The 19499-nt window shown below is 48.6% G+C and overlaps 2 protein-coding genes across 2 annotated transcripts; both read left to right on the forward strand.

Annotated features, from left to right (window-relative positions):
* On the forward strand, positions 1-7039 carry Prss41 (serine protease 41). The gene is made up of 7 exons (XM_051181269.1): positions 1-64; positions 158-184; positions 268-300; positions 500-668; positions 1415-1695; positions 6290-6447; positions 6800-7039. The coding sequence occupies exons 1-7, from the start codon at positions 1-3 to the stop codon at positions 7037-7039; spliced, it is 972 nt and encodes a 323-aa protein (XP_051037226.1).
* Positions 7040-11414: 4375 nt separating this feature from the next.
* Positions 11415-12909, forward strand: Prss33 (serine protease 33). Its single transcript, XM_051179746.1, has 5 exons — positions 11415-11430; positions 11544-11706; positions 11830-12101; positions 12355-12524; positions 12706-12909. Exons 1-5 carry the CDS (start codon positions 11415-11417, stop codon positions 12862-12864), a joined length of 780 nt encoding a protein of 259 aa, XP_051035703.1. The 3' UTR covers positions 12865-12909.
* Positions 12910-19499: the final 6590 nt, after the last annotated feature.

Below are 19499 nucleotides of genomic sequence, written 5' to 3' on the forward strand. Positions count from 1 at the left end.
ATGGGCGTGCAGGGCTCGCTGCTACTGGTGGTGCTGCTGGTTTGCGTGGTACTGGGGAAACCTGGTAAGCTAAGATGCATCCACCTGGACTGGGGAGGATGGGGGAGGATGAGGAACGCAGAGGTCCACTGAAGCTCACCTTCTCACCCCCACCCAGGATCGCGTGAAGAAAGCCAGACATCAGGTGAGCAAGTAATCCCTGAGCAGAGCACCTACAGAGGCCGAGCACACAGAGGTCGCCTCATCTTTTCCGCTTCTTCCCTACAGGTCTCAAGAGCTCCACAAACAAGCTCCTCTCAAGTGACTGATGGGCTCTGTGGGGAGGACTGGGTGCCTGCAAACCACGTGGGAAGGGTTCCTTCCAGCGGCATCTCTGGATACTGGAGGAAGGGGGTGATGGTTACACGGTTCTCCCCAGGCCCTCTCCCACATATGTACCCTGGGGACGCTATGGGCCTGCCTCAGCAACTCAACCAGGTGTCTTACTTGTCTGTCCTAGTACCATGTGGCCGCCGGAATGACATCCGGCCACTGATAGTGGGCGGGACAGAATCTGTGAAAGGGCGCTGGCCATGGCAGGCCAGCCTGCGCTTGAAAAAGTCCCACCACTGTGCAGGGAGCCTTCTCAGCCACCGATGGGTGCTCACTGCGGCACACTGCTTTAGAAAGTGAGTCTGGGGTGGCAGGGGCTGGGTAGGGTGATCTTGAACTCTCGTCCTAATATCGTGAGCTCCAAGTTGAGCAGCAGCTGGTTACAGTCAAATAACCTTCCTCATTCCCTTGTGGGGAATGCTGTTCTGATTCTTCCAGAAGGCTTACTGAAACATTCCTGTGTAGGTATATTCGTTTGTGCTCACCACCCCCAGCCAAAACAAATCAGGAAGGTGCAAGCCTCACTCACCTCCCCTTGGAGGAGGAGACAGATGTAAGGCCCACACCAAGGCTGGTTGTTGAGAGGTGTTACAGCCCAGGTTAAGGATGATTGACTTGCCTCTACCTCCTGACATGCTGGGATTACAGGCATGCACCACCATGCTTGGGCTACACAATGCTGGGGATCGAACCCTGGGATTCACTCATGCTAAGGAAGCACTCTGTCAACTGAGTTACAACCCCGGCTCCATACTAGATGTTGATTCTGCTCTGTTCAGGCCCCACAGCAGCCTCTCCATCTTCTGAATTCTCTTTGGATTGCACGGGCAATGTCCTTAGGAAGTGATGAGATCACTGGGGGCAATCCTCTGAGTACCCAGGAACAGGGAATCCGGTTAGGACCTGTTTAGACTCTGTTCCTACAAGCAGTCCTTTGGCCCAAGAGAAAGATTTGGTAATGACTGAGGATGAGAAATAAGTAGTATCCACCCTGTGGTGTCACCTCATACAGGGGTCCTAATGACTTTCTTCTTCCTGCTAGGTACGTTGATCCAGACAAGTGGACAGTCCAGCTTGGCCAGCTTACTTCCAAGCCATCTCTCTGGAACAGGAAGGCCTATTCTGGCCGGTACAGGGTAAAGGACATCATTGTGAACTCCAAAGACACAGTGAAGTTCCATGACCTGGCCCTGCTGAAGCTGGCCTCCTCGGTCACCTATAACAAGTACATCCAGCCCATCTGTGTCCAGCCCTCCACCTTCATGTTCCAGCACTGGCCCAGCTGCTGGGTGACTGGCTGGGGAGTCCTTCAGGAGGATATGAGTGAGACTAGGGACAAAAGGGGTGGCATGTGGGTAGACTATCTTCCTTCCTTGTTTTAGCCACAACAGGCCCCAAAGCTCTTCTCGAGCCCCTAGAGCTCTGCAAGTTTCCTGGCTGCCCACACCTGCGCGTGCCTGCCTGATCTCAGTGCTCATTCTCCTTCATTGCTTTTCTCCTTATTTCCACCTCCTAGAGAAAGTGTGGCCTAGATATGCAAGAGAGGGACTTTTAGCCAGGCCTGCAGTCCCCAGCCAGCCTGGATGGGTGCTCAAGGCCTTCTGGGGACAGTCTCCTTTACACTGAGATTTCCTTTGCAAACCCCTCGTATGGAAGAGCACAGAACTAAAGGGTGTGGCTCAGTGCTCAGGCATGTAGGCACAACGCTGTGACACTGTCGCCCTTGCCACCCATCTAAGTCCTAACTAGGTGACCCTTCAGCACGTTAGCTTCCGACATCAGGCATGTTCAGGGTGGAGAGGCCATAGACTGTCATCACTAATAATTACAAAATTTTCATGACTTCAAAAGCAAAGCCTGCCTGGTCAACAGAGATAGTTCTAGAACATCCAAAGCCACACAAAGAAACCCTGCAGGGTGGGGAGGCTCAGTAGGCATGGTGGTATAATCTCAGCACTTAGAAATTGAAGGCAGGAAGGTCAAGAGTTCAAGTCTATCCTTGACTACGTATCTTGGACTACATAGCAAATTTGAAACCAGACTATATTACAGGACTACATGTCTCAAAAAAAAAAAAAAAAAAAGGAAAAACCTCCCACCCCCCTGTCATTTCTTTCAATCTCCTCATTTTCCTAGATTCTGTAGCCCCTGGCAGCCCAGACCTGCTTTCTGCCTCTGCATTTGCGGGCTCTGGATACAGTCAGAGATGGTCTCTTCTGTTAGGGTTCTTTCATGTAATTCGTGTCTTCATGTTGCCCCCCTGTGGCATATGTGGGGATTGTGCCTCTCTTTTTAAGTTCCATAAAGGAACCTCCTAAAGAACATACCCCATCTAGGGTGTTCACAATACTGTTCAGCCAGGGCTCTTCATTCCCACCCAGCTTTTACTCCTCATTAGCCCCTTCCTACAGCTCCTGATAACCACCACCCAGCTTTCTGAGCGTGCAGCTGTCGTTTTCAGATGCTGCACATAGATGGAATACAGTCTGTGGTCCTGTGAGTCTGGCTTCTTTAACATACCACCCCATCTTTAAAATCCATCCTTTTCTTCCCAGCTTGAATGCCTTTATTTCTTTCTTTAAAAAAAAAAAAAAAAAAAAAAAAAAAAAAAACTATGTCCTTTACTTTGTGTGCATGTGTGTTATGTGTGTGTGTGTGTTGTGTGTATATGTGGTGTGTGTGGTGTGGTGTGGTGTGTGTGTGTAACAGAGAAAGGGAGAGAGAGAGAGTGCAACTTACAAATTTGTTCTCTTCTTCCATGAAGTGGGTCCTGGGGGTTGAACTTGAGCCATCAGGCTTTGCCTTTGTCCAATGAGCCATCTCCTCAGCCACTGTTTCTCCTTCTTACCTAATTGCTCTGGCTGGAACTTCCAGGATAAAGTGAACTAAAAGGCATCTCCACCTCCTTATGACTCTTGAAGGGAAAGCATTTTGTTTGTCACCGTTGGGCACAATCTAGCTGTGGCCTTGTGGAAGTGGGTTTCCTTTGGATCCTAGATGCTTAGTACTTTTACCACAAAAGAGCACTGAATTTTGTATTTCTTGGTGGGGGGGTGCATTGTTATGTGTATGTGCAGGTCCATGAGTATACATGTGTACGCACACATGTGTACAGAGGCTAGAGGTCAGAATTCGGTGCCTTCCTCAATTGCTCTCCACCTCAGTTTTTTGAATACATATCTTATGCATGCATAAAGTATGCATTCATGTATGTGTGTGTGTGTGTGTGTTTTTAATTTTTTTTCAAGACAGGGTCTCTCTTTGTAGCCCTAGCTGTCCTGGAACTCACTTTGTAGACCAGGCTGGCCTAAAACTCACTGAGATCTTTCTGCCTCTGCCTCTGCCTCCCCAGTGCTGGGATTAAAGGCATGTGACACCACCACCACCAAGTACACATATGCTTTTAAATTTACTTATTTGGGGCAGGGGCACATGAATACAGCAGGACAAGTAGCAGAAATCACTTCTGTCCTGTCACCATGTGGGCCGTGGGGACAGAACTCAGGTCCCCAGGTTCAGCAGTAAATACCTTACCAGGTAAGCCATCTTGATGACTCCACATTTGGGTTGGTTTTTGTTTGTTAGTTTTTTGAGTCAAGATCTCCCACTGAACCAGAAGCTCACTGATTTTGCTAGACTGACTGCCTGTGAACCAGAGAGGTTGTCTCCACCTCCCCAGCACTAGGCTTACATTCCCTTGGTGTGTGTCGATTTTCCTGGACACAGCCCTGTTATCTGGTGAGACTCTTGTGCCTGCTCATGGATCGAAGCCTTTCCTGCTCTGATGCATGCTGAGATATTTGCAGAATGTCCATTTCTTATTTATTTGTTTATTGAGATGGGGTCTCTGCAAAGCCCTGGCTGTCCTGGAACTTGCTCTGTAGACCAAGCTGGGCTCAAACTCACAGAGATCCACCTACCTCTGCCTCCCTAGTGCTAGAACTAAAGGCCTGCACCACCAGTGCCCAGCCTGCCAGCTTTGGCTTTAATTTGCTCTTCTATTTCCTTAGATATAAAGGGAAGTTGTTGGTTTGTGGTTTCCCTGTTCATTAACATAAGCAGTAGCAGCTATCAGTTTTTTTTTCCAGAAACTGCTTTTGCTGTATCTCATAAATTTTGGTCTGTGGCATGCTAATCTTTTTCTTCCTTGTTTTGTTTTTGGTGTAGGGTCACAAGTAGCCCAAGTTGATCCTAAACTTTCTACATACTAGTTGAGAACAGCTTTGAACTTCTGATTCTGTGATCCGATCCCTTCTGAGTTCTGGGATTATAAGCATGTTAATAACACACCCTATTCTGTGTGTGTGTGTGTGGAGGGGGGTTGTTTCTAAACAACAAACTTATGGTCTTGTTGCAGTCCCCTTGAACTGAAAACTCACTTCTCTCTTAGCCATTTTAAATTTAAAACAAAAAAAAAAAAACAAAACAAACAAACAAACAAAAACCCATGTGTATGTGTGTGGAGGCCAGAAGACAATCAGGTGTCATTCTCAGGGACATCTACCTCCTTTGAGACAAGGGCTCTCACTGGCCTGGCACTCATTGAATAAGAGAGCGACTGGGCAGCAAGTCCAGGGGTCCCGCCTCCAGTGCCTTGTCTCTGATAGTTTGTTTATAACTTGTCTGTCTCTGAGTGGGTTTCTCTGAGCTTGTCCTACCTTCTTGAATCTTTCCTTCACCTTCCACCAGCTTGGGAGATATTTTAATTTTTATTTAGTGTGTGTGTGGGAGAGGAAGAGAGTTTTGTGTACATGTACATACCCTGTGGTATGGAGATCAGGATTTTGAAGCAGTATGTATTTTTCTTCTTCCTTTCTTTGCTTTTTTTTTTTTTTTTTTTTTTTTTTTTTTTGACACAGGCTTTCTCTGTGTATCCCTGGCTGTCCTGGAACTCACTCTGTACCCCAGGCTGGACTCAAACTCAGATCTGCCTCTGCCTCTGCCACTGCCTCCTAAGTGCTGGGATAAAGGCATGTGCTGCCACCACCGGGCTTATTTTTCTGTTTCTACTGTAGCATGGTGTACCACAGGCTGGCAGCCCTTGCATTTCTGGGCAGTTCCCCTGTCTCTGCCTCCCCTCTTGGAGTCAGGATGTCAAGAGTGTGGATGCACAGCTCCACATCCCCATGTTCACATTCACATGGGTTCTGAGACCGAGCACAGGGATCAGGCTTCTGTGGGAATTGAAATCAGGCTGTCAGGCTTACACTGTGGGTGCCTTTAACTATGAGCCATCCTATCAGCCCTAGGAATATTCTTTTACTTTATTTATTTTATCTTATGTGTATGTATGTGTACCTGAGTGTGTGTGTGTGTGTGTGTGTGTGTGTGTGTGTGTGTGTGTGTGTGTGACAGGGTTCAGAAGAGGCACCAGATTCCCTGGAAATAGAGTTACACACAGCTGTGAGTCTCCATGTGAATCTGAGTCCTATACAAGAGCAGTGAGTGCCCTTAACAGCTTTTCAGCCCCAACTCTGGAAATATTTTAAGACAATGTTTTGCTTTGTCACCTTGGCTGTCCTAAAAGTCACAGTCCTGCCACCTCAGTGCTGAGATCCTAGGCATGTGCCACCAAGCCTGTGAATTTGGGGATTTCTGTCTTGGATCCTATATCCCTAAACTCTCTGCATCCCTAGCCCACCCCCACCCCCTGCCTGTGCTTAGGCAAAGGAATCTCTCCACTTGATCACTCAGGAGCTGGTCCTTCTAGTGCAGAAATAGAGGGACCAGGACTCAGACAAGATTCTGCTTATCTACGTATCTTCCTATTGTTCCCTTCTGTCATACTGGAGTGTCCATGGAGTGGGCTGATCAGCAGGGGACACCACTGCCATGTAAGGTGTGCCCTCCCCACTTGTCCTGCCTCAGAGAGTAGAGGAGACATGAATATGATGCTCTGTCTCTGTCCTACCCCCAGAACCTCTGCCACCACCCTACCACCTCCGGGAAGTACAGGTCACCATTCTAAACAGCAGCAGGTGCCATGAACTGTTCAGGATGCCCTCTGTCCGCCCCTTTCTCAGCAGTGACATGTTTTGTGCTGGTGCTGAGGATGGCAGTGCAGACACCTGCAGTGTGAGTATGTCTACCCCTTCCAAGGAAGCCTCACCCAATGTCTGAGGGCTCTCCCCATGTCTGCCATCAATCTGTCCTCAGGGTTCATACATGAGAAATCACTTACAGCCTTTAATTACAGTCGAAAAACACACCTCTCATTTTCCATTTATGATATTCTCCTTCATCCCTGAGACACTCAGAGGTAGAAATCATGACCCCACTTTCCTGATGAAGAATCTGAGGCTCCACTGTCGCCAGGGGGAGAAGTAGGATCCTCACCTGGTCTTCTGCCCCATGGTGTTCCCTGTCTCTGTGGCCTCTTCCCTAGTCCCACCTCCCAGCTCTCAGGCTCACCCATGCTGCTCCTCAGGGTGACTCGGGAGGACCCTTGGTCTGCAACATGGACGGTCTCTGGTATCAGATTGGAATTGTGAGCTGGGGAGTAGGCTGTGGGCGACCCAGACTGCCTGGCCTCTACACCAACGTGAGTCAGCACTACAGCTGGATCCAGAGCGTGATGACCCTCAACAGCACAGGCAGGCCTGATCTGCCGCTGCTACTGCTGGCCCTCACTCTGCTGCAGGTTCCCTGGCTTCTGAGGCCCAGCTGAGCCTCTGAAGCTTCAGCTTTGGGGCCAAAACATCACTGCACTCCTCCCAGCCCCAGGACATTCCATATCGGGTAGGGACATCCTATTGACCAAGCTCTTGTTGCCTTCCGTCTCCTTTGCCAATAAACTCTTGAGCATATCTGAGTTGGCACCTTGCAGAACATTATAGAGACCTTGTGTCTTCCTGGACACTTCACTGTGCTCACCTTGAGCAGTCCAGCCCAGGACCCATGATAGCTGGTCTAGGCTTTGGTTGCAGACAGCAGACCTGTCAGTGACAGTAGTGTGGACGGGAGCTACAACTCCATGGTGTTGCCTACAGTGGTCTTCCAAGTTCCTCCAGAGCTCTGCTCATGTGAAGCTGAGCTTCCTGACTCTATACATAACAGATAGACCAGCTTGAACTCACCGAGATCCTCCTGCCTCTGCCTCCCATGTGCTGGGACTAAAGGCATGCACCGCCACCACCCGGCCATATATGTGGTTTTGAGTGGCTCCTGAAACTACAAAAAATTGCTAAGGAACTTCTTCTTTTTTCCTCTCTTTTGATTATTATTATTTTATCTGTTTGTTTGGTTTTGGCTTTTTGAGATAGAGTTTCTCTGTGTGACCCTGGCCATCCTAGAACTTGTTCTGTAGATCAGGCTGGCCTCAAACTCAGAGATTCACCTTTCTTTGCTTCCCAAGTACTAGGATTAAAGGTGTGTGCCACCACCACTCAGCTTATTTTTTAATATGTTTGAGTGTTTTGCCAACATTTCTATCTGTGCACCTTAATATGCGTTATTGGTGCATGAGAAATTGTTTCCCTTTCAAAAACCAAATAAAAGACTGGGAGAGATGGCTCAGCAGTTAAGAGCACTGCTCTTCCAGAGGACCTGGGTTCAATTCCCAGCACTCATACATGGGCTCATAGCTGTATGTAACCACAGACCGTAAGCACTGTTCATTTCTATTTTACAATTCTTATTTTAAATATCTCTAAACAAAAGAAATATTGGCCAAATGCAATGGCTCAAGGCCTTTTATCTTGGTGCTCCAGAGGCAGAAGCAGGCAGATTGCTATAAATTCAAGGCCAACTTGATTTACATTACATTATGAGTTAGGACGGCCAGGGATACACAGTGAGACCTGGTCTCAAAAAAAAAAAAAAAAAAAAAAAAAAAGTATGATGTCTCTATATGGTGGGCAACCTGTGCACAGATTTTGTTAATTGGTGGTATTCTTGACCTTCAACAGACCAGAGATATCACCAGGCTTTGGGGAGAGGACCTCCTTTCCATTCTGTCCTTTGTCCCTTTAACTCTTTCTGTCCTGACTCAGACCTTCTGTTACTGGAACATGAAAGATAACTTTCAAAAAGATAGCTGTGCCTCCAGGCTGTCTGAAGACTGAGTGGGGAGGATGGGCAGAACTCCTAATCATAGCCTGCACCCAAGTGCTCCCCATCACACCAGCACCACATGTCCCTACTCTCACCATGGCCCATGAGCTTAGGATCAGGACTCAGCTACATGTAGTTTATTGGGGAATGTAAACCCAGGTTGCGCAGGTGAGCATCCGTGCTGGTTTTTACCAGTATAATGAAAAGAAGTGAATGGGCTTAGCCCTCAGTCTGTGCCTCCATTGGGTTGGGTTTCAGGGTGCTCTCTTCTTTCTCCCAAGGTTCAGATAGCCAACATTCAACCTGTTTCAGACTTTTTCCCTGAAATGAGCCAAATTCTCAAGAAGAACTCATCCCATTTCTCCTTGTCCTTCAACCTTGCCCTGTCACTCCAGATTACAAGTTCCCAGCCCTGTGCTAGATGGATGCCCACCCTCTGAGTCTTGTGCTCACCTGACTTGCAAAGTTTGGCCCAGGACCCCAGAGCTGACCATATGCTCTGAGCTCCCTCCCAAACACACTGGGCCTTAGTCTTCCTAACAGCCACAGACACTGATTAGGGGCTGCCTCACCTTCAAGGGGCCTCCAAACCTGGAGCAACAGAAGATCCCAGAAGTTCGAGGAGGATAGGCCATTTGTCTTTCACTCTTTGTGCACTCTTATAAAATTCGCCACATGCCTGGCACTGCTGCAGGCTCTGTGTGGTTCACCCAGTTAATTTTTACAACAACCAAATGGTTGGTTTTAGAGATGAGAAATGAGGGAGTTGAGTAATTCCACCAAAGGCTCAGCATTGGAGGGAGGACATGCCAAGGCCAAACTCCAGAGAACTGAGCCATTGGGATCAACTGATACCACCACACCACCCTCTGTCCCTTCCTCTCCACCCCCCACCGTGTGTCTCTGTGTGTGTGTGTTTGTGTGTGTGTGTGTGTGTGTGGTGTTGGGGGGCAAATCCGGAGCCTCAAATAAGCAAAGGCTCTCTCCACCACTGAGTTGTCTACCCCCAACAAATAAGGAAGGTCTGTTTATTTGAGACAGGGTCTCATGTACCCTAGGAGACCCTCAAACTGGCTATATAGCCAAGGAGCACCTTGAATTTCTGCTCCTCCTGACTCCATCTCTGAAGTGCTGGTCTGGTAGGTGTGTGCCACCACACCCCGTTCCTGTCATCCTGGCTAAAACACAGGGTCATATGTATTCCTGGAAGAGCTCTACTATCTCAGTCACATTCTCAAACCCCAAGTGTGGATTTTAAGTTTGGCCTTTGGCTTGGACAGCAGAAGCCAAGTCTGAAGGCCAGCTTCCTCCCTATATCCAAACAGTGGATCTGGGCCACAACAGGGTCCTCTTCTCTACCTCTCTCTGTCTGCCTTCCAGCTGTCTTGTTCTGCCTTTTCCCCTTACTCCCAGTTATTCAGTGCTAGCTCTGTACCCAAGTATAGTTCTGCCCACTGGAAATTCTCTTAGAATTAATATATTCCCTATACCCCCTTCTTTATTGGCTTTTCATGATTATAACAAAATATCAGAAGCAGGTTAACTTTATAAAGAAAAGAGATTCCTCAAAAAAAAAAAAAAAATAGTTTTATAGATCCAAAGGCCTCACACTGGGATCAGCTCAGTTCTAGTGTCCCTTGCTATACCCTGGCCACCCCCAAACCAAAAAGTGCACTACTCTCCAGTGAGGTGCAAACTGCTGCTTGTGGCCAGGTAAGGTGGGGTGGCAATTTGGAACTGGTTATTCTCCACTCCAGGTGCATACAGACCTGAGACCCAGAAGGGACTGGCCAGGTTGGGTTTGGTGCACAGCCAGCTGCAGGCCTGAGATCTAGGGTGTGGGTCTGGTGGCAGCTCTGAGCTGCCATGTGGGGCCCCTGGCCTGGTTCAGCTGGGATTACTGAGCAGAACAATAGAACTCAGAAACCCCAGCGAGCAGGTTCCCAAGGCTGTGGGGTCAGGTTTAGAGATGAGCTGCCAAGGGTCCTCTGGAGCTTCCTGGCCTAACCGCAGCTCCCCACCCCACCCCACCCCACTTCTCAGCACCTGGTGTCCTTTTCCTGCACCTCTAAGTTCTTCTCAAAGCATCTTTGTTTGAGGCTGTTCGTGTGCAGCCATAGCTCCGCCTTGGCCTTGTTAATTACCTGGGCCTCCACCTCCTGTCTTTTAAGCCCCCAAACCCTCTCCTGATCCCAGTCACCAGAGAGGACACCAGGCTTCAAGGGTGAGAGCTGGGTCCAAGGGCTTCTAGGAAATGAAAGATGGGGTCCAGAGGGTGAGGCTCCAGGGTTCCTACTGAGGCCTACGGTGCCTGATCTTAGAGGTTGGTGTGCTTGATCAGAGTTGGTCACTCAGAGCCTAGCCACCTAGAGGTGTAGAGTCTGTGTGACAGGGACAGATCCAGGGCCAAGCTGAAACTAATGACAGACAGAACTGCCACAGAGGTACTGGGTGGAGGTGGATGTGTCCCCTAGCCTAGAATGTTCCCTTCTGCTCCCTGCCCCCTCCAGATCAGAGACCAAGCCCTGAGTAACATTACCTGTACCCAGGCCAGCCCTGAAGATTAGAATGAGGGGTGCTTCCCACCTCCAGATCCTGTTCCTGTTGGTGCTGGGTGAGTGGGGGGAGGGTTAGGGGTGTTGCTGCAGAGACTTCAGCTGCAAGTTGCCCACCTCACCTCTCCTCATGCCTGGTGTCTCCAGAGCACCATAGGGAATTCTGAGCTTTATTCCAAGACATGGAGTCTTTCTGGCACTGACCTTGGGTTCTCCAAATCTGAATATGCTGTATGTATGTAGTGCCTAGTTCCCACCTCCAGCCTCCCAGTGCTTTGGGGAGGGTGATGGAGGCTACCAATGGCACAGAAGCTTGGCATGAGGTCAGTGTAACAAATATGTTCCACCTCCTACCTAATCTCTGACCCAGGCTCTATTACCTGGCACCAAATCCCTAATCTAGTCCCTTGCCTGCTTCCTCCTGCAGGAGCCACAATGCAGAAGTGTGCAGGTAAGGAAGCCTGGGAACCCTTTCTCCCCAGCTTGGTCCTGTCACACTTCCTACACCTACTTCCCAGGCCCCAAGTCCTAGCCAACCCTCACTGCTCAGTTGTCCTGTCACAGCTTGTGGTCAACCACGCATGTCCAGCCGAATCGTGGGGGGCCGGGATGCTGCAGATGGAGAATGGCCATGGCAGACAAGCATTCAGCACCGTGGAGCCCATGTGTGTGGAGGGTCACTCATTGCACCCCAGTGGGTGCTGACAGCAGCTCACTGCTTCCCCAGGTCAGCTCTCACTATTCCAGCTCCAGAAAAAACAAGGCCTGAGGGAAGAGGAGTGGGCAGTGCTGGCTCCTGACAGGCCCCATGGTCCAGATGTTGTCAACAACCCCCATGTCTATTCCGCAGACGGGTAGTGCCATCAGAGTACAGTGTGCTCCTGGGAGCACTGAGTCTGGGTGTCACATCATCCCATGAGCTCTTTGTTCCTGTGCTGCGGTTGCTGCTGCCGCCTGACTACTCTGAGGATGAGGCCCGAGGTGACCTGGCACTGCTGCAGCTTCGTCACCCGGTGTCCCTGAATGCCCGAATCCAGCCTGTCTGCCTGCCTGCACCAGGATCCCATCCACCACCAGGGTCTCCATGCTGGGTCACTGGCTGGGGTAGCCTCAGCCCAGGCGGTAAAATACATATTCAGGCTATGGGGACTTTGGGGCACCCAATTCTCCCCCCCCCCCGGCTCTGACTGTGAATCCTGGTCTATCACCGTCCCAGTGTAGGATCCCAGCCACATGAGAGGACCCAAACCTCCCTTCCACTCAGACTCAAGGAGCCCTGGTTGGCAAGTCAGACCCTCCCGCTCGTCTTTTCCCACTGAGCCCCACTCCAAGCCATGCTCTCTTCTGATTCTCAGATCTCATCCTTTTCCCTCAGTGCCACTCCCAGAGGGACGACCCTTGCAAGGAGTGAGGGTGCCACTGCTGGACTCTCGCGCCTGTGACCGCCTCTACCACGTGGGTGCCAATGTGCCCCAGGGTGAGCGCATAGTGCTGCCAGGGAACCTGTGTGCTGGCTACCGCAGGGGCCATAAGGACGCCTGCCAGGTGTGTCTGCTAACCCACATCCTCTGGAATCAGTTCCCCAGCCTCTTACCTCCCTAAAACCTAGGATCCAAGAGGTTGCAGACCCCCAACCTAGAGCTACTACCCCGGGGAATTGGACCTAGAAAAGCAGCTTTGAAAAGCTGTAGGAGGGCTGTGACCTAACCTCACCTTTTTCCTGCAGGGTGACTCTGGAGGACCCCTGACCTGTCTGGAGTCTGGCCACTGGGTCCTGGTGGGTGTGGTGAGCTGGGGTAAGGGCTGTGCCCTGCCCAACCGTCCAGGAGTCTACACTAATGTAGCCAAGTATAGTCCCTGGATCCAGGCTCACCTGCGCCTCTGATGCTGGTGGATTCCATAATGTGAATGTGGGGCTCCCTAGTCCACCCTGCACTTCTCTTTCTTACCAGAGGCTGAGATGCTAGAAGGCCACCTGCCCACCCCCTGCCTCCTCTCCTCCTTGAGGCACATCTTCTGTCACTCAGAGACTTTCTGTGAGCCCCTGCAGTTACTTCTGCCCTTTCCTTTTGGCTTGTATTCACTTCTTTCAGCTTTAGAGAGGTTCATTTGGCCTTTTATTTCCCCAGAGGAAGTCAAACCCATTTAGAGTATAAGAGGGACTCAACACCAGAGAGAATCTCCATTGCTGACTTTGAAAGTTGAGGGGCCAGGCATTGTGAGTAGCTGTAAGGCACTGACAGCCAGCACGAGAGAGAAGTCTGTAATCACCAGGAAATACATTCTGCCAACACTCAGGAGACTGGATACAAATTTCCTCCATCTTCTAATCCCTTAGCTTCACCCTGGTGAAACCCTCAACAGAGAACTGAACTGAGTCACCCAAGCTTTTGATCCACAGGGTTTGGTTTTTTGTTTTTTTTTGTTTTTTTTTTTTTTTGACTTAATAAATTTATGTTGTTTTAAGCTGCTACCTTTGTGGCAACTTGTAACCTAGAGTCTAGTATACATCAGTTTTACCCTACTGTGATGGAGATATGCCAGAGGAAACTAGACTTGCCCTCTGTACTCCAATGGGCTCAGGATCCTGGATGTCCAATCCCAGGCTCAGGAAGCCCAGGACTACTTATACCAATAGATAGAGGTCAGCTCCTAGAACATCAGAGAGAACAGAAACAGAGACCAGGAGAATTTCAGAGCCTTCTCTTAGGAGCTAACAACGAAGAGGCAGAAAATGCGGTGGTGAATGATCAAAGGCCTGAGTGTGTCTGTTTGTCCCCTGCTCCCTCCTCTCCCCTGTCCCCTCCTGTATGCCAGGAATCCAAGGGACTGTACTAGGTAGCCATGGTGTCGAGAGAGGTTGTGCAGGGCAGAGCTCAAGGTTGCAGAGTAATCCACTGTGGAGTAGATCTGTCCCATCTTTGATGGGATGACAAGAGACAAGGGTGCCCAGGACAGGGTATACTTATCGCAGGGCATCCTACAAATGGTCATGTGCCTATCTATGGCAGGACCCTGGAGCTCCTGCTGAGACAACACTGACTGCTCGTGAGGTCACTGTGAGTGCATCACCCCGTGCCTTCTCCCCTATTACCTACCACCACCTCATCCTTGCCTGGGGCCAGTCAGGCAATCCTCCAGGAAGCCCAAGATGGCAGCACCTGAGGAAACCCTGAAAAGAAAACAACCTCAGGACCTTGGGCTTGCCATGATATAAAGCATGAATCCCTATCAAGAGTACCCAGTATTCCTAAGCTATGACCAGATAACCAAGAGAAATTTTAGAAGCTGAGAACTAGGCAGGGATCGGTTAATGACACCATTGCCCCTTGTGATATTTGCTTGAATGAGGGGAGGGAGGGGGCTCCCTAGACCACTTCATCAAAGATCTGGTTTTCCTGTTTGCCAAATGATAAAAATGGTGCCCAAAGTCACAACTGAGGCCAGTCACAACTGGCAGGGTGGTAGACCAGTTTTCCTACCTACACAGTCTGCTTTTCAGAGTGTGCCGTTGCTTTCTCCACCTTATCTGGCCTCTCAGCCATTTCTGGGTTGTCAGTGCACATTGTTACCAATGCACAGGACTCAGGTTCATACTGTCTGTCCAATCTTGTCTGACAGAAAGGTGTAAGCACCTGGTGGAGCTCTCAGCTGAAGACTATCCACTGGTCACAGACCTTCATTTCAGGCCTGATGCGTTAGTTGACAGGATGGGAGATTTGGGGGCTGGGGGACTGCAATGAAGACCAATAAGCATATTGCACATGAGAGGAAGACATTTCAGAGGGCTCTTGAGGAGCCAGAAGCTACTAGATCAAGTGACAATTATGAGACCTCCTTTGGGAGATAGAGTACAAAGGCCTGTAGAGGCTCTATACACTGCTATTTCAGGAGGCTGAGAATGTAGTTCAGTTGGTAGAGAGCTTGCCTGGCATACATACATTAAGCCCTCAGTTTGATTTCCAGAACCCCATAAAACTGGGCATGATGATGTACACCTCTATAATCCCAGCACTTGGGAGGCAGAGGCCAGAGGATCAGAAATGCAAGGCCAGCCTCAACTACATAGAAAGTTCAAAGTCAGCCTGGGCTACATGAGACCAAGTCTCAAGACAAAAAGATAAACTTCATTTCTTGTTAACTTTCCTGAGTCCCTGTACTGAACCCAGAGCCTTGTACATGCTAGGCAAACACACAAACTCCAATCACATTAGCAAGAACTGTGCCTGGGTGAGGTTAACTGCCCAAAACTGCAGGGTCACTTGGGAAGCAAGCTTAGTAATCAGTATAATGGATTCCATGCCTGCCACAAAGTAATCTTATCTCCCTGGAGATAAGAGAGTAAAGAAAGCTCAATTGCTTGTAGCAGATGAGAGCCTTTGGGAGCTTTCCTTAAACAGTGTCTCACAGAACAAAAGCAGAAAGGGGATTTATTGAAAGACTCACCAAAGTTAATACCAGAAGGGCTTGTCATCACATAAAGAGGTATGCCCTTGCATATATCAGTTTGAGATCATGCTTACTTCCTAAACATTTTTTTTTGAGACACTGTTTTGCTATGTAGCCTTAGCTGGCCTTGAACTCACCAGTCTCTGCCTCCCAAGTGCTCGGATTGTGTTCTACCTGCCAATGAAACTGCATGGCTTTTTTGTGGGGTGGGAGATATTTTTTGGCTTTTGGATTTTCAAGACAGGGTTTCTCTGTAATAGTCCTGGCTGTCCTGGAACTCACTCTGAAGATCAGGCTGGCTTCATTGAGATCCACCTGCCTCTGCCTCCCCAGTGCTAGGATTAAAGGCGTGTGCTACCACCACCCAGCTCTCTTTTTTTAAAAGATGTATTTATTTATTGTGTACACAGTGTTCTACCTGCAATGATGTAGTAGGGGCCACACCCTTTGGGTGTGGTTTCAGGGGCAGATGTGACAAATTAAGGTAAAGGAGGGGCTGGCTTGCGCTCTCTTGGGTCCAGAAGGCATTGGAAGGGCAGAGACTGCATCTGGAGCAGGAAGATCACGTCAGTTATTTACTCTTATCTGTGTAAGTCCTTCCCTAATAAACACTATTTATCATTTATCTTGGGTCTGGTGAACTCATTTAAACCCCTGCCTTCAAAACCCTGTCTCAAAATAAATAAATAAATAAATGTGTAGAGAAGTAGTTCATTGGTTAAAACAGTACATATAACATAAAACAGACTTAAGTTTCTAACAGCCACGTTCATCAGCCCACAGCCATCTGTAACCCCAGCTACAGGGAACCCCTGGCCTCCCCAGGCGCTGTACTCACATGCACATACCCCCACACATGCACATAACTTAATACAATAAAAAGGTTAGGTAGGGTGGGAATGCCCCTATCAGAAAACTTATATTACAATAAGATCATAACAAGCAAAGTTCATTCTAGCCAGGTGTGGTGGTGCACATCTTTAATCCCAGGATAGTTAGGTAGAGGCAGGCAGATCTCTGATTTCAAAGCCAGCCTGCTCTACAGAGCAAGCACCAGGATAGCCAAGGCTACACAGAGAAGCCCTGTCTTAAAAGTTAAAAAAGCTCAATCACAACCAGTTAGCATTGAGTTCCTACCTCCTTGACCATCTCAGACCCTGCCCATTCTCAAGGCCCCTACAGTTTCCACCTTGGGTGGAGTTTAGGACCACCACCAGTCCTGTCTAATACAAGCTCTGAAATGGACTCATATAGATGGTTGTGAGCCACCATGTGGTTGCTGGGAATTGAATTCAGGACCTCTGGAAGAATAGTCAGTGCTCTTAACCTCTGAGCCATCTCTCCAGCCCCTGTCAGGTCTTTGCAAATGGTCTTTGCAGGGCTGCAATTGGAACCAGCCGGGTGGCCCCAAGTCCGTACCTGAGTGAGGGAGTGTGGCTGAGGAAAAGGCTAGCTATAGCAATAAGGAGAGAGAGAGAGAATAAAGGCCTGGAGGGCAGATCAGTCAATAATGAAATGCCTCGAGTTTATTGTTCGTCACTCTTATATACCATAACCAAAAAGTGGAACACAGTACCATGTATATGGAACAAACAGACTTTTCTTCCTCACTCATTCAAAGGGTTCAGTAACCACACCTTAGCTCTTCTTGTTCCCTAGCCTTGAGGTCAGGAGTAGCCACACCTCAGATTCAGGTCTGTTGTTATTTAGACTAAGATGGCCAAAACATTCTTCTGTAGCCACACCTTTAATTTTTAGGTCTTGTGACTTGCTGACAGCTTTGAACTCAGGTCCTTGTGCCAAGATGGAGTGCAGCCATCTTTATGGGCACCCACAAGCCCCCAAAATGGATTCTTAATGAGTGTCCACCACTGGCAGAGAAGATGAGAAGGCTCTTGGCCTTGCAGGTTAGCATGGCACAAATCAATGTTCAAAGGGCTGCCAGTCTGGAAAATCAAGTCCTCAGGGTCTTCTGGGCCCTGAATCTAGGCAAGAAGGTAAGTTGATGCCTTAGGCTCCTGAGTGGAGGGGACACTATCCCGTCTTCTTCGATCCTAGGAAGTGAACCCAAGAACGACAATAATCTAAAGAGCCACTTGGGACCCTCTCTTTGGCTATTAGACTGTTAAAACAATGGTCCCTAACTAGTCAGAATTTCCCCAGGAGTCTCACATTGGAATAAAGAAAAGTCTTGTCCTAAAACAGATGTCACAGTTTATCAGATCATCTTGTCGTAGTGACTGTAGTGAAACTGTAAGAAGTGCAATGGGTTTGGACCTCACACCTCTCAGGCTCTGGACAACAAAGATCAGCCTGTGCCTCTCAGTCTCTGGGATGCTGGAGATTATAGGTTTTGGATCTTCTCTGCCTCCTTCATGGAAACTGCATTCCCCCCCCCCCTTCAGTATCAAACCATGTGGCTACTTCTTGGCGCCCTACATTCTCCCAGTGACCCACACCTAGAAGTGCAGCCTCTGCTCTTTTTCATTTGTCTGTTTCCCTCCTGTTCCCAGCATGCTAAAACTCTCTCACCCACTGCAGTGGCCCCCTGTCTTGGGGGCAGGTTCCTCCCTCTGCCCCCCCGTTCTGCAGGCATCTTATGCTCTCTGTCTCTCCTGTTTGTCCTATCTCAACTGCTGCCGCGGCACCAACCAGCCTGGGATGGGAGTTCCTCTTTCCCACCCAGCTGAACTACTACCATGTTTTGCCCCCACACAGATGTTAGCGAATCACAGTTGGCTGGCCTGAAAATAACTAGTCTGCTCGGCAATACTTTTGTTTCCTGCTCATTTTATATGTATGAAAAAAAGATGCATGTATGTTGTGTATGGTGTCACCACATGCATATGATTCTGAATGTCTGAGTACTTTATGTAGGTCTCTGGACTTTTCCCTAGTGCCAGATTTCTCTTTAAACCTGCAATGGCTCCCTGTGTTGATGTGTCTCTTTTCTTGCTCTCCTCCATTCTTTCCCTGACTCAGTCTTCCTGCTCCCTCATGTTCTCCTCCCCATCCTCTTCTCCACTCCTTTTTGTCCTACCTCCCTCCCCCCCCCATGTTCCCAATTTGTTCAGGGGCTCTTGTCCCTTTCCCCTTCACCAGGGGACCGTGTATGTCTCTCTTAGGGCCCTCCTTGTTTCCTAGCTTCTCTGGAGGTGTGGATTGTAATCTGGTAAACCTTTGCTCTATGTCTAATATTCATATATGAATGAGTACACACCATGTTTGTCTTTCTATGACTGGGTTACCTCACTTAGGATGGTTTCTTCTAGTTCCATCCATTTGCCTGAGAATTTCAAGATTTTGTTGTTCTTTTCCCACTGAGTAGTACTCTATTGTGCAAAAGTACATTTTCTCCATCCATTCTTTGGTTGAGGGGCATCTAGGTTGCTTCCTGGTTTTGGCTGTTACGATTAATGCTGCTATGAACATAGTTGAACAGATGTCCTTGTTGTATGTGTATCCTTTAAGTATATGCCTAAGAGTGGAATTATTGGATCTTGAGGTAGACCAGTTCCCATTTTCCATAGAAAGCGCCATCATACTGATTTCCAAAGTGGCTGTACAAGTTTGCATTCTCACCAGCAATGGAGGAGTGTTCCCCTTTCTCCACATCCTCTCCAGTCATTGGTGTTTTTGATTTTAGCCATTCTAACAGGAGTAAGATGGTATCTCAGAGTTGTTTTGATTTGCATCTCCCTGATGGCTAAGGATGTTGAGCAGTTTCTCAATTGTCTTTCAGCCATTTTAGATTCCTCTATTGAGAATTCTGTTTAATTCTGTACCCCATTTTTTAATTGAATCATTTGGTGTTTTGGTGACTAGGTTCTTGAGTTCTTTGTATATTTTGGAGATCAGCCCTCTGTCAGATGTGGGGTTGGTGAAGATCTTTTCCCAGTCTGTGAGCTGTTGCTTTGTCTTATTGACTGTGTCTTTTGCCTTACAGAAGCTTCTCAGTTTCAGGGGGTCCCATTTATTAATTATCGATCTCAGTATCTATGCTACTGGCATTATATTCAGAAAGTGGTCTCCTGTGCCAATTTGTAAAACACCTTTTTAAACAAAGGAATG

This window comes from Phodopus roborovskii, unplaced genomic scaffold (genome assembly GCF_943737965.1).
Source record: "Phodopus roborovskii unplaced genomic scaffold, PHOROB, whole genome shotgun sequence".
In the NCBI taxonomy this organism is placed as follows: Eukaryota; Metazoa; Chordata; class Mammalia; order Rodentia; family Cricetidae; genus Phodopus; species Phodopus roborovskii.